Source organism: Eutrigla gurnardus (assembly GCF_963514095.1).
Source record: "Eutrigla gurnardus genome assembly, chromosome: 21".
Lineage (NCBI taxonomy): Eukaryota > Metazoa > Chordata > Actinopteri > Perciformes > Triglidae > Eutrigla > Eutrigla gurnardus.
Window position 1 is genome coordinate 19939526 of NC_139932.1, and position 13266 is coordinate 19952791.

At 45.0% G+C, this 13266-nt stretch overlaps 1 protein-coding gene across 2 annotated transcripts in view; it reads right to left on the reverse strand.

Annotated features, from left to right (window-relative positions):
• syn3 (synapsin III) overlaps positions 1–13266 on the reverse strand; it is a 72072-nt gene continuing 58806 nt past the window's right edge. The window contains exons 7-14 of one of the 2 annotated variants that reach the window (XM_084039255.1): positions 9705–9767; positions 6583–6725; positions 5939–6013; positions 5353–5455; positions 1229–1360; positions 829–847; positions 571–727; positions 1–499 (exon numbers count right to left, since the gene is read on the reverse strand). In XM_084039255.1, the coding sequence (XP_083895381.1) occupies positions 376–499; positions 571–727; positions 829–847; positions 1229–1360; positions 5353–5455; positions 5939–6013; positions 6583–6725; positions 9705–9767 (816 nt within the window). In that variant the 3' untranslated portion in view covers positions 1–375. The remainder of the gene's footprint in view (positions 500–570; positions 728–828; positions 848–1228; positions 1361–5352; positions 5456–5938; positions 6014–6582; positions 6726–9704; positions 9768–13266) is intronic. The other variant, XM_084039256.1, reaches the window with a different exon arrangement.

The following is a 13266-nucleotide window of genomic DNA, read 5'->3' on the forward strand; positions in this document are numbered from 1 at the left end:
AAGTAGGAGGAATTTGAATGGGATCTGGTTTGACTGCAAATCTCCTGCAAGGGAGACAAAAGAATAAATAAATAAATAATAAAAGGTTTGACAGCTTGGCCTCCATGTCAGAGCTCCACGACGATTGGCCTTTCTAGTGATAGATGCATCATTGATCTGACGACAGCGGGTTGCACCAGGTGTTAAAACGTCACAAACAGTGAGAAGGAAACAGAAGGAAGCTGATGCTCTGAGGAGGAGGAGGAGGAGGAGGAGGAGGAGGGAGACTCCACAACAGATTAACCAGGTCAGTCAGGGTTTCTTATATTTTCTTTTTTTCTTTTCTTTCTATCAAACCTGACAACTGACAGAAAGAGGAAGCTTCTGGGGAGGCGGTTAGTCAGAGAAGAGGCTGGCGAAGGACTGCCGGAGGCTGCGGATGGTCTCGGCTTTGGCCTCGTCGTCGGTCAGGCTTCCTCGTAGCGTCTCCGTGAAGGTGTTGGTCAGCGACTGGGATTTGCTGCAGAACAGAGACGAACGTCAGCGGCTCATTCGTGTTAAACATCGTGGATCATATTGGTGGGAACGTACTTCAGCTGTGGGGACTTTTTCTGAGCTCCTGGCCCGGAGGGGGCGGGGATGGGTCCGGGCTGGAAGGCCTGGCTGGGTGAGGTGGTGGCCGATCGGGCTCGCTGGGGCGAACCTTGGGCTGACTGAGACGGAGAGGCGGAAGCAGAGCGGTGTCCCCCTGCAGACGGTTCAATGCAAAAACACACACGTGGATTAGCTTGGTTCACTTCAGCCGGTACTCTGTCACAAACAAACGGCGACAATGAAAGCGTCTCCTACCTCGTCTGGGCTGTGTGGTCTGTGGACGAAGAACGATACGGTGAGTGAGATTTAACGGTTTTATGCATGAACTAGCTCCGCACTGCAGTCATTTCTCATCAGACAATATGTAGAACTGCAATACAATAGTGTGAAAAGTCTTATATGTTGGATGAAATAGTGACGTGGCAGCGTGACAGTATTCAGCTGGAGCATTAAAGGCAGATCAATTATTACCGTATATTTGATTGATTTATTTAAATGTTAAATCTGTTTTCTTTTAAGTTCAAAGCCCATAAACATGTAGGATGCTTTATAAAGTATAAAGGCCTAAAAGTATTGCTTTTCTTCTTCTAGCTGACGGCAGGCTGGTGTGACTTACCGTTAAGGTGAGGCAGATATATATAACGTGATCACGTACCTTGACTGAGGAAGGCTGTGGCGTTGAAACTCCCAGCAGCACTTGGGCCATCTTGTTGATGACCAGCTCTGAGATCAGCTGCCTGTCTTCCTCCACGTGTTCACCAATCAGAGGCATGGAGCTGTCCATCACCTGCAGGGGCAGAAAGACAGTGTTTCAGCAGGAACACTGTTGTAATTCCTCCACTAGATGGCAGTGCTGGATCTCCTATTATGAAGACGATGCGTTCAATGATGTCAGTGATAATGGACTCCGTGGTGCCGTGCCAGCAATGATGAGTCACTTCACAGAGATCACATATACAACAATGTTCCCCGCTGTAGTTTGCCATTATTGACTTCAGACAGTATAAGCTGTATAGCACTCTGTTGGCCTTTATTATAATTTAGTGCCGGATGCACCAGGAATGACACTGGCTTTCCTGTTTCTTCCCATGCACTATCAGAATTCTCAGAAAGACCCTTATCCCGGATCTTTGCTGCTAAAACCGACAGAAACAGGGAAGGAGAGGGCAGAATTTCAACATTTCACATGCTGTTATAATAAATCACGCCATCCAAAGCAAAAGGAGAAACTGAGATGATGTGTAGCCTCATTTCAAGGGCTCAGGAGACACAAACATTCTCCATGTAAGCAGCAGCTTAACAGAATAGGCATATTTCAACACACAAATCTCATCTTTCAACCTGACGGCTAATTTCTGCGATGGGCCAAAAAAAGGGACCCACGGCTGGATTTTCCAGAGAGCAGCAGATAAAAGTGACTCCGTCTGTAAATATTATGTTGCCCTGGGTATGACTTGGAAGGGCACGGACCACATCATTGCCACACACATATAATTAACCTGAAAGAAAGACGAAAAAACAAACAAAAAACAAACAATTTTCCCAGCAGTGGAGCTCACATGCTCTCACACGTGAAGGGCCGTACCACTGAGGCACGTGGGGCTCGGAGAGCCGCCGCCGTCCCTCCTCCCCGTTCACCCAAACAAACAGCAGCAGAGGAGTGTGGCTGCCGGCTTGGATGCAGATGCCCGATGTGGTGGATGAGGGTGCTGCACCGCACCCCGGCCACGGGCCTGTAAACACAGCCACGGCCATGCATGCATCCTCTGGTACACAACGTGCCGCGGACGGCGAGCGGAGATTCCATTCCAAACACACTCAGAGGGTTTCCCCCCGTTTTCCCGTTGTTTTTTTATTAGCGACATCAAGTCGATTCAAAGCACTTCATTTGTTTCTCAGGAGCTATTAGAGGCACGCTGGTTTGGAAACATAAAAAGACACAAATCACATGGTGCGGCCCGTCGGCTCAATTGAAATCGTGACCCTTTGATGGCGCGAGGCGCTACAAAGACTCTGCAGAGACGGAGATCTGCTCATGTTGCTCCATATCTTTAAAGAAAAGGTTGAGTTTTCATGGTAAACCTGACACAAACAGAAGGGCATAGCAACGGTAACTAAGGGGGCATGGCTAAGTGAAGGGTCAATAACAGAACCACTTAAAGCTCTGATGAGATTTCTACTATTATATGCACTCTACTTTATATACTCTACAGAGTATATAAAAGTTACATCCAATAAAAGACAACATAGATTCTAGTGAGACTCGGCCAAACCATCTTTGACCGAGTCTGGTTCAGGTCTAGTTCTAGTTCTTTCCTCATGTCGAGTCCTCTCTGTGGAAACACGACAAAACAAGTCAAATGGAAATCTTTGAACGGGATTGTTTCATGCACGCTTGGATTTAATGAAGGGCTTATTACTTATTTCTGTTTTTCAGAGTAGTTTGAGATCTTGGGTTCACGCTGTTCTAACGCAGAACCACCACCGACGGCACCGAACCCTTCCTTCCTCCTTGGCGAGGGCTCGGCGGTGACGTGGGGCGTGGCACGGTGTTTTGGCCGGTTGAGTCATTACCACAGGGGACCGAGCAGAGGCCCCGGCGAGCCACTGCCAGGCCCCACTTCAAACGGCGTGTGGTGGGAAGCAGAGCCGGGATCCACCCTGCTGATTTATTAGGATCCAGAGTCATCTAGCAGCCGACTAGAAGACCGCCACCGGCCCTTTTCAAGCCCTGGAACACCGAGGTGTTATTCTGCACTTTTATTGAGCTGCAGTGTTCTGTCTGGACAATGTACCGCGCTGCTGCATGGGAAAGTTCACAGAGCCCATGTGATACGTGCCCTTTGCAAAATGATGGTGCAGTGGCGGCGGCGGCGGCGGCGCAGGGATGGGCAGAGCGCTGCGTTTCCCTGGGAAAACAGCTTCAGCTTCAAGACAGCAACGCTTTTATGCCTCCCTCTCGCTACGCTACGATGTTCACGATTCAATCAAAGTAGAAAAAGTGTTTAAAAAACTGTTCTGCTGCGTCATTTCATCATGTAAAATCCTGTGATGTCACTTTGTTTACATCACGTGTCGAATACATGATGACATAATGTGATGTTTTATACTGTGACGGATCATATGATAATTCTGTATTTAAGTACATACATTTACTTTACGTACCAAATGTTAACATAGGATTAGATTAACTATTAAACTACTATTAAGGTGTAGTTTAACGACTGCATCACATCTTATCCTGAATCTTCTTTAAAGTAAATGTAAATGTACTAAATGCAGTAAAATGTAAAAAAAGAAGACGTTTTTGGACATAAATTCTGTCCGAGGGTTTTCCAGTTGTGCTCCGTGTTCGTACCAGCAGCAGTTAACTCTTAATGAAGTGCCTCTGAGCAGCTCGTTACTTTTCATTAGGGAGAGGTGTCATGGCTGATGTCTTTGTCTGGAACAAAAAAACTGATTCCCACTGTGATGGAGCAAGCCGCTCTTCCCCCGTCACCGTTAATTAAATTCCATCGTGCTGAAGGGTTAGAGAGAGAGAGCTAGAGAGAGAGTGAGAGAGAGAGCAGAGGAGGAGGAGGAAGCTCGTTGGAGAACATTGTTACCCGACTGTGTCACCGGTTTCTCTTAGTCCGGCTCTAACAGCATCTCTGGGGAGCTGGCAGATATTTCCTGTGATTGAGCTTAAAAAAAAACTGCTGACCTCACCCGGCGTAAAGATAGAGAGAAGTGTGATGTCATGTTCTCAAGCTAAATACGGGCACATCAGACGTCCCACACTGGCCTGTTTCCTCAGATTTGGGGGGGTCGCAGCTCTGAAAACAAAAACCTGATTACACAACTATTTCTCTTCTCTCCTGGGAACAACCTCAAAGTAAAACCCCTCCCCAACGTAGCGGAGCATCAGTCGATCCTGCGCGAGGACCTTTTGAAGGCTACTGGTCTCCATACAGGACTGGACCTGCCTGAACAGGGACCTCAGACCGAGACTTAATACCCAGGATCCTAAATCATGTCTTGTCTCTTGAATTGCATTCTGGTCTTTTTTGGCTCATGGCTCGGGACCCACAGGTGGATCGCAGGACATTTTATGAGGGTGGTGAAATCATTTATAGTCCATTACCGGACATTTCTATCTGCATTTTAACCTTTTAAGCCAGATGAGGTAGCTAAATCAGTTTAGCTAGAAGAAACACTGGTGATGATGTCAGATGATCAGCAGCTTTAAGACCCTGAATGCATCTCCAGCTCAGATGGGAATGGATCCCTACTGGGGGAAGAAACCCCACACTTACCAGTTACCTGGGAGGAGAACCTCCACCTAATTAGTCGTGGCAGGTCACTTTAATTGTGTACAAACCGGGAAACGCTGAACTTTACGAGGGGACTGAAAATAAACAGGTCGTGTTGGGAGACGCGGTGAGTCAACAGCTGATTGTGATGTTTTCATTCTCCCCCTGTGTTTGGTCTCCAGACTAATCATTCTTTCAAGGCTCTGATGACCATGTGCCATCAAGTCTGGCTACACCCTTCCCTGTTGATGTTCATAAAAATATTATCAGCAGGGAGGGAGACCGCATCCAAGGTAACACGGAGTTGTCATTACGTCATCCGAGCCTTTGTTAAAATCCACTTTTGGAATAATTTCACACAGCAAGATGGACACCAAAGATAAAAGATATCAGATGAATGTAAGTTTCAGCCTCTTTGACATGAAGCTCTTTGTGTTTCCCAGCGTGGAATCTGAAGCCGGGGGTGATTCTGAACAAACAGACTGACCTCGATGATATAGTCGTTGCCGTCTTTCCCGTGGACAGCCTTCACCGCGCAGATGTCGAGGCCGCCAAACATCTCAGCGCACGAGTCCACCCACAGCCGATATCTGGAACATAGCGACCCCAATAACTGACAATCCAAACAACGAAAGACCCAATAATAATAATAATATCCCTGGAGATTTCATGAAGGGCGGGGTGGGACTTCACAGAGCTCTCCGTTCCAAATTAACTTGAACTATCATGCTTACGTAGTAGCCAGAATGTCATCACTTCATCGTGTTATCCTATTAGACACTTGTGTGAACTCGTCATGAATTCTTGAGTGTTACCTTTGACCTAAATTCTCATTAATTCAGTTCATGAGTGCAGTTGGACATTTGTGGCATGTTTGTTTAATTCCCTTCAGGTGTTCCTGAGATTAAAGACGACGGGATGAACAAGAATATAATATTCAAAACTTTAGGATTTTTGCTGCATTTTCAGTATTATTTTCCTCGTGTATGGAATTGAACAAAAGCAGAGACGTCTTTGAAGGTAAGAAACGCACAAAAAGTGAGCGAATTCTTCCCAACAGGTCGTCCGCTCACCTGTCAGTCATGGCGATCTGTTCCAACATGGCGGAGCCGGTGTTGGCCTTCCAGTTCCCAGAGATGGACGTCCTCCTGCAAATCAAAGGAGAAGAAGAAACACGAGTGAGACATGAATCAACCTGCCTCCGGTTAGTGAACTCCACCATTCAGGAGTGAGTCACTGAGTTCTGGTTGAATAGGAAACCACAGGGAGACGATGTGGTGTTGTTCATCGGTGACGGCGATCGCCATCCACACCTACACGCCGTTTGTGTCGGAGACATTTCAAAGACATACTGTCACGCTGAGGCCGGGGGGGGAACGGGATGAGATCAAGCTTGGCTACTCCGCTCCTCTGCTTTCGGTCAAGTAATCGCTTCGTTACGGAGACTTGAAAGTTCAGAGGGTGTTGACTCATATTCTTTGTTGCTGTTCTTCTCGGCTGGATTTACAGAACACGGTCTGTTGCTCCCAGAAGGGTGTGGGTTTAAAGGAGGGACCACGACTTTGTCAAAGTGCAGACGCCACAGTTGTTCATTTAGACTTTATTTCACTCAGACAAGAAGATATTAGCTTCATAGACAATCTGAATACATCTTGGATGTGTTGATTGAACCCCACATGAAAGCTACGCCCTTTGACCTCTGCGTGGAACACCTTACATGTAAGCCTTGTAGTTGTTGCCGATCTTCTGGATGCGGATGTCGTACTTGGAGTGGACGTAGGGCTCGGTGGTGGCGTAGGTCCCGGCCAGAGCCACCACGCTGGTGATGTCCTGGAAGTCCTGTTGGGTTTCCACTTTGATCTGTGGGAGAGAGACGCCTCTCGTTAGTGAGCCGCTAATTGAAAAGCAAGCAGTCAAAAGCAGGCGGGGGGATCCCACAGGAATCTCACACTTGTACACTGGCGGGATAATGAAGGGGTCCCTGGGTGCAAACATGGCCGGGGGCGGCTTTGAACTACGTCACCTCACTCCCATCCAGAGGCTGAGGGGAAACGTGTCAACACAAACATTATATATTATCACTATATAATATATATATTATTACATCATTGACCTTGAAACTCACTCTGATATCAGTTTCTTTGTCTTATTCGACTATGTTGATACACAGATGTGTGATGTTTATTCCATCAGGTCCTGGTTTACAGCTTTAAAGTCATCTTAGCAGCTAACATAGCATTGGTAGCGACCTGTCAATCAGCAGGTAAGCCCCGCCCCCAAGCATCCCCTGCTTTCTGGTCTGGTGGACTCTAAATGGACCATAATGTACTAAATGAACTTCATGCTGGATTGAAGAAGACTTGAAACTAAAGATTAAGACCATAAACTCATGTTTACAATATTAACTGAGGTTATAAATCATATCTGTGTAATGATAGAAATCGTTATGTCAATATGGAGTATTGAGTGGAAAGCACAAATAGAAATTAGATGACAATTTGTGAGGTCTCAGGAAACAGTTTAAGTTTAGTGCACTTTCACACACAAACAAATCCTAAAAGGCTGTAAAAAAAGGAATACAAATCGTCCAGGTTGAGCAAAGAGCTTTTAAAAGTGATGCAACCCTAAAAGAACATATAAAGCAGAACTGAGCTGGAGCTGGACCGGCACCAAACAATAAAAGTAGGTATAAATGTTTAAAAAAAGAAAGAGCGGGCAACTTTGATGGTTAACGTGGTCCAATAAACAGCGTTGTCACTTTGATGGGTGATAAAAAGAAAACTGTTGTAAGCCACATTAAAAGCTGTTCTGCTGAAACTAAATCTATTAGTTTCTCAAATGAGCTCAGCGGGCGGACGGGGCGATATATTTAATTTCTCTAGCTGATAATGTACATGTCAGATGAACGAGAGCAGAGCAGTAATATAGCACAGTGTTGCTTTAACGCTGGACGGCAATGTGTGCTTTCCTTTTAATTAAGGTGGATCTTTGTTTATTGGCCATCATATGATTTTATATAAGCATCGCCAGGCGATTACTCCAGTGATCAATCCATGAAATCAATCAACGAGTCAAGTCAAGAACTTAAGGAACAATGCAGATTCTCCACTTCAGGGTTGCTATGACAACACAGTGAGTATGTCACAGAAACCCTTCTGAATTTAAGGTCCAGTATTTTTTTGATAGGGGATTTCGCAAAATAATCTTGTTACATTTATTTGATTAAGAATATCGAATATGTTTTTTTACTAAAAAAATAGTTGGAATAAACAATTAATTAGTCGGAAAAAAAATCGTTCCATGAAATGACAGAAGCCCAACTAGGAAGTTGTCTTAAAAAAAGCGACTGAAGCAGTGAACCTTTGCCCTTTTGCAGCACAGAAGCTGAAACAAGGTGAAGTGCATTGTGGGAAGTGAGTCACTGTTCACGTTGTGGAGTTAGAATCCGCCCGGAGTATTACGCAATCCCCCCCGGAGAAACCAAACAAGCCGTAATGATGCAAACATGGTAGAAAAGGTGAGCCAGGGAAGGTGAAACGTTGGCGTGGAGATGAAGACCAGCACCTCGGTGTAGACCGGGTCCAGACCGAACACAGAGCCAGAGTCTGAAAACCACGTAATGGGAAGAACTGGGTGTAAAGCTTCTCTCCGCTACTGTTATGTCAACATGTTTGTCGAGTAGCCGCATTTAATTTGTACGGCCCGTTACCGTGTGAAATTCCAGTCGCCCTAAGCATGACATCATCCGGCGACCTGACTCAGCGTGAGTGAACGATACAAACACGCCTCCCGGTGAGAGAGAGCGCTTAATTACGCCACGATAAAACCCTTTAAATCGTTTCCACGTGTGACGCGATAAAACATCCTGGAAAAGTCCTCAGGTTGGAGAAGTGACTCAGAAATAGCACTTACACAGCGATCTCTATTTAAAGTTCGCTAACATTAGGCATCATAAACTTACTGGTCATACCAGACCATGTAAGGATGTGGCAGCAAAAGCCCTCAATGCATCAAACTGAGCATCAGAGTGTGTTAAAGTCGTCTCAAAAGTTAGATAGTTTGACTTTGGGATGATAACGGATCTTTTTGGGAGGTCAATGTGGTTTATTTGATGGAAAAAGTTTCTGTTCCTGTCCGTTCCCGAGCTCCGTTAGGTCTGAGGGGTTAAACGAGGTCCTGCTCTACGAGGGCCTGCCAAGTTTCCCCCCGGGCCTTATGGGAAATTCTATAGCACAGGAAACCCAGCCCATCCAGACAGACCAGGGCAGAAGACATGAAGGGAGTTTCTCCCCCCGTGTGAATCCCAATACAAGTAAGCGTGACTCAACGTAATCAACGGAGGGACTTCGTTATTCCCAGCCATGCTGTGCGATGGTTTGAAACCCGTGAAGACTTTCGTGTCAGAGAAAACGCCACCAGCAGACCTGATCGGTGTTGTGTCTGCCTGTGTGCTGTTGTGCCTTTGTAACAATCAGATATCCAGTAAACAAGGAGCGTGATCTAAACCCTGATTTGGCCGTCGTGACTGATTTTGAAGCTGCTCGCCGGTCTGGTTTCCCGATCTCCTCTTTGAACCGCAGACAAAACTCCCGTGATAACATCGCTTGGCGGGAATCTAGACGGATCTAAGTGTGAGGAGGAGCTGGTAACCGTGGAGATTTGTGCTTGTCTGTGAAAAAGTCAGTTGTCATGATGATTCTGTTTTTTTTTTTGAGTTCCTTCTTTACTTGAAGGAATAGTTGACATGTCAGCAGTTGTGTCTGTTCGGCTTACATCTGCATCTTGAAGTCTGGTTTGACAAAAAGATAAAAGAATCAAACGCATGCGTGTGAGACTCACCTTTCCCATGCCGGCGTGGGCGTGTCCCATCTTGACCACCACAGGGTAGGAGGGGGTCGTGACCTGCAGACGAGAACATCGCATTATCAGCTGGGTGTGAGAAGCTCGGAGGGTGAGGGTTTGCAGGAGTTTGCATTTACATTTCTTGGCATCTAAATAGCAATTTTCCAGCCAGCAACAGGTCTTAGGTCAGTTTTTGAATGCATTTTTTTTTTTACCCAATCAAAGCCTCTTAGCCTGCGGGCTTTAATTTATTTTTTAAACCCACTTGAGGATAACGGAAAGCAAGCTATGAACACTAAACTAGTGTATTCATCCTTTAAAGCTGATATATTAGCGAACAAGTTAGCAATTGACAGATCCAGCAGATAAAGAACACAATATCCGGCTCTTTAACTGCAGTTTTGTTGTGGAAACACCGTCTCTAAAGAAGGAACGCTAGAGCTGAAAGAGAAAGGTTTCCACGCAAAAAAAACCCCAAAACAATGAACTAAAAGATGCTAAAACGCCCCGTAGCTGTGAAGGGAACTGTTATATGTGAGTTAGCACGAATTCAGACATTTTTATACATTTTCAATATAGATTTTGTAGGTTTAAATGAAGTGCAAATGTCAGTGTGTTAAAAAATAAAGGAATTAAACGTCTTTAAATCGGCATAAACCTTGAGATTAAAACCTGCAGATAAAAAGTTGGGACCTAAGGGATGGTTGTGGTGTCAACAATTTGGAAAAGGATGTCACAACTTGACTTGGTGTCCTAAATATGCAGTGAGACAGACATGTGGCGAACACCACACGGAGAGACAGTCAAAAGTGTAAAAATGGGATGTATACGTGAAGTGTTCACCACCGTGGCCTTGTGAAACAAACACAGCGAGCCCCAACCTAAAGAGGGGGAGTCGGAGGAATATTTGGTTCATTACACCGAAACAACGAGGTTCTGGGAAGCTGGGCGGAAACACCACAGCTCACTGGGATGGGACGAACCAGGCGGACCACAAACACGCCATTTCTCATAGTTTTAGACTTGAAGTGGATGAAACATCAACAGATTACTTAAAAAAACCAACAACCTCTCTGTGGCTTAAACGCCCCTTGATAAATCCACTGATATGAGTGTAAATGGCATGTGATCTCAGAGGGACTTTTCCCAGTTTCAAAGTTTGTGTTTCCACAGCAAGTAAGAAGAATCTGAGAATCATTTATTAAACTACAGATATTGTACTACAGCATGTAGATCCAGAAGTTTACACAAAGTCTAGAATGTTTATCTCTGCGGGCGGCTCAAGGTAAAGCCCACAATCATACAAACCCAGTAAGAGGAGATGTCGACGCCCACAAGGCCAAATCACGCTCGGAGATATGCCGTAGGCTGCGATCTGCGAGGAGGAAGGAACGCCTAAACAGCTGCTATCACTTCATCCAAACCCTCCCAGCAGTTGACAGGACTGCACATCCTAATGTTGCTGTCAGCTTTTTCTTTTTTTTGCGTAGACATGGAGCTGCTTGAGGGCGTGAGCGGCGCGTCCGTTGACAGGTTTTGACAGCGCAGGCCTGGCAGACGTGCTGCCAAGATAAAGCGTGCTCTAATTGTCTCCATTATCACTTCACGAGTGCCAGATTACAGAAGGGAGGCGCGCCGCCATCGAGGAGTCCACCGTGTTATTAACTTTCTATTGTTGGAACTGTAAATATGAAACGTTTACTGTAGCAAACGTGTGAAGAACGCCAACTGGAGGAATGTTGCACGTTTTAACTGATATGAAGCGAATCGTTATTAAACTCCTGGGAGTCACAGCGAGACATTTTCCACAGTTTTTCACTCTCCGACACACTGATAACACGTTTAAAGTTACAATTCAATAGATTTTCTCAGCATTAGTCACCTGCTGTATTTACATTGTGTTGACTTCCTCTTCATAGAATAGATGGCATTCAAGCTGCCTTCCCTTGTACAAAGGACTGGAAACAACTTGCAAAGTGATGACTGTTTTAAGAGCTTTTTGACAAGATGGACAATCCCCAACATGTATGTAGAAAAAAACCTTCATTTATGCAGCTGAATGAATCTATTTCTTTGCTTTCCACTGTTAATTAGTGTAGTAGACGTTCAAGTGCATGCAGACAGTTCTCATCTTTAATGAAATGCTCCAACTAGAAGAGAGAAACTGAAACTGGTGCTAGAAATGAGACGTAGTATCGGTAGTAACGAGATTTGGGAATTGATCCGCCGGCCCCTACTACCAACCAGGACCTGCTTCCTCTGGGACCCCACACCTCCAGGAGCCCCGAAAAAAGCTCCAGGTTTACTTTGTGTTAAGTGGTTTTGAGCAAATCCAACTGAACATTTGTTTGGAAACATGCAGGGAATAGCTCATTATTTAAAAATCTAATTCTAATTCAGTCTGTCATCACAGGTGTTGATGCCAGGTAGTACTGCAGAATAGATCAACTGTAAAGAAAGTAACAGCGGATATAGAAGCTCTGTTGTTTGAGGGGGTGAGATTTTCTAGACCAGCACAGACCAGACCAGGTTTGGCAGATCAGGGAAGATCCCAAGTGTGCTGAGGTCATCGGGTTCACACAGCCAGTGGCTGTACAGGATCTACAACAAGATTAAAAGAACACTAACAACTTAGAATTACACATCCATAAAGTTGTTGGACTAACAAGAGACAGATGTGTAAAAAATAAATAAAAAAGAACAGTAAAAATGTTACACAGCTATGAATGTGACACAAAATAAGCTCTATAAATATGTCAAAAGCTTCATAATTAGAAGGAATTAAATCGGTTTACTTGCTCGCAGAATGAGATTGCAATCTTTGTGTTTTTACTCCACGAGTCAGAAGTTCAACGCTTCGACCACAGTTACGTGTGCGTGCATCACATGACAGGCGATAAGATGCCTGAGGTTTAGCGAGTATCTGGGAAGAGCGTGGCGGCGGCGGCAGCACAGCGTCTCCTGAAGACGCCCACTCTGTCTCGGCATGTTCCTCCCAGTCATTCCCATCACTGTGGCGATGACCAGGACACGCTGGGGAGAGACGACCACATCCTCGTCAGACGGAGACGTCATCATGTTGTTTTCTGACGGACTCGCTGGATGTAATCATAAAGATCGCCTTGGTCCATTAGATGGATCGTATGGAAGCCATAACGTGACAGAAGTAATCCCTGACATTTTACTCTCTAGCTTGTACATCATTTTATATAAGTAAAAATACATTTTTATCTTGGTAACCAAGGAGACGATAAAGTGCTGCGGGGATGGAGTGTTTTTGTTAGCTGACCCCTAAATTAGCATCACATCATTGGCTCAAAATGATGTGATGCCAGTGATGGTAATCTAATCTAGCCACTTGTTGTTAACGTTTTATGATATATAACATTTATAACATACATTTATGTCTCTTAAGCTTGTGTTAACCACAGATCTTAATTCTGGCTTCTAAAGAAAAACCCACAAACAAACTAATTTCTAGGTTTTAGGACTCATTCGTCCACCTTATTCACTTCACACATTTTCTTTAGAAGTTGTACTATCTCAACAACTTGTGGAA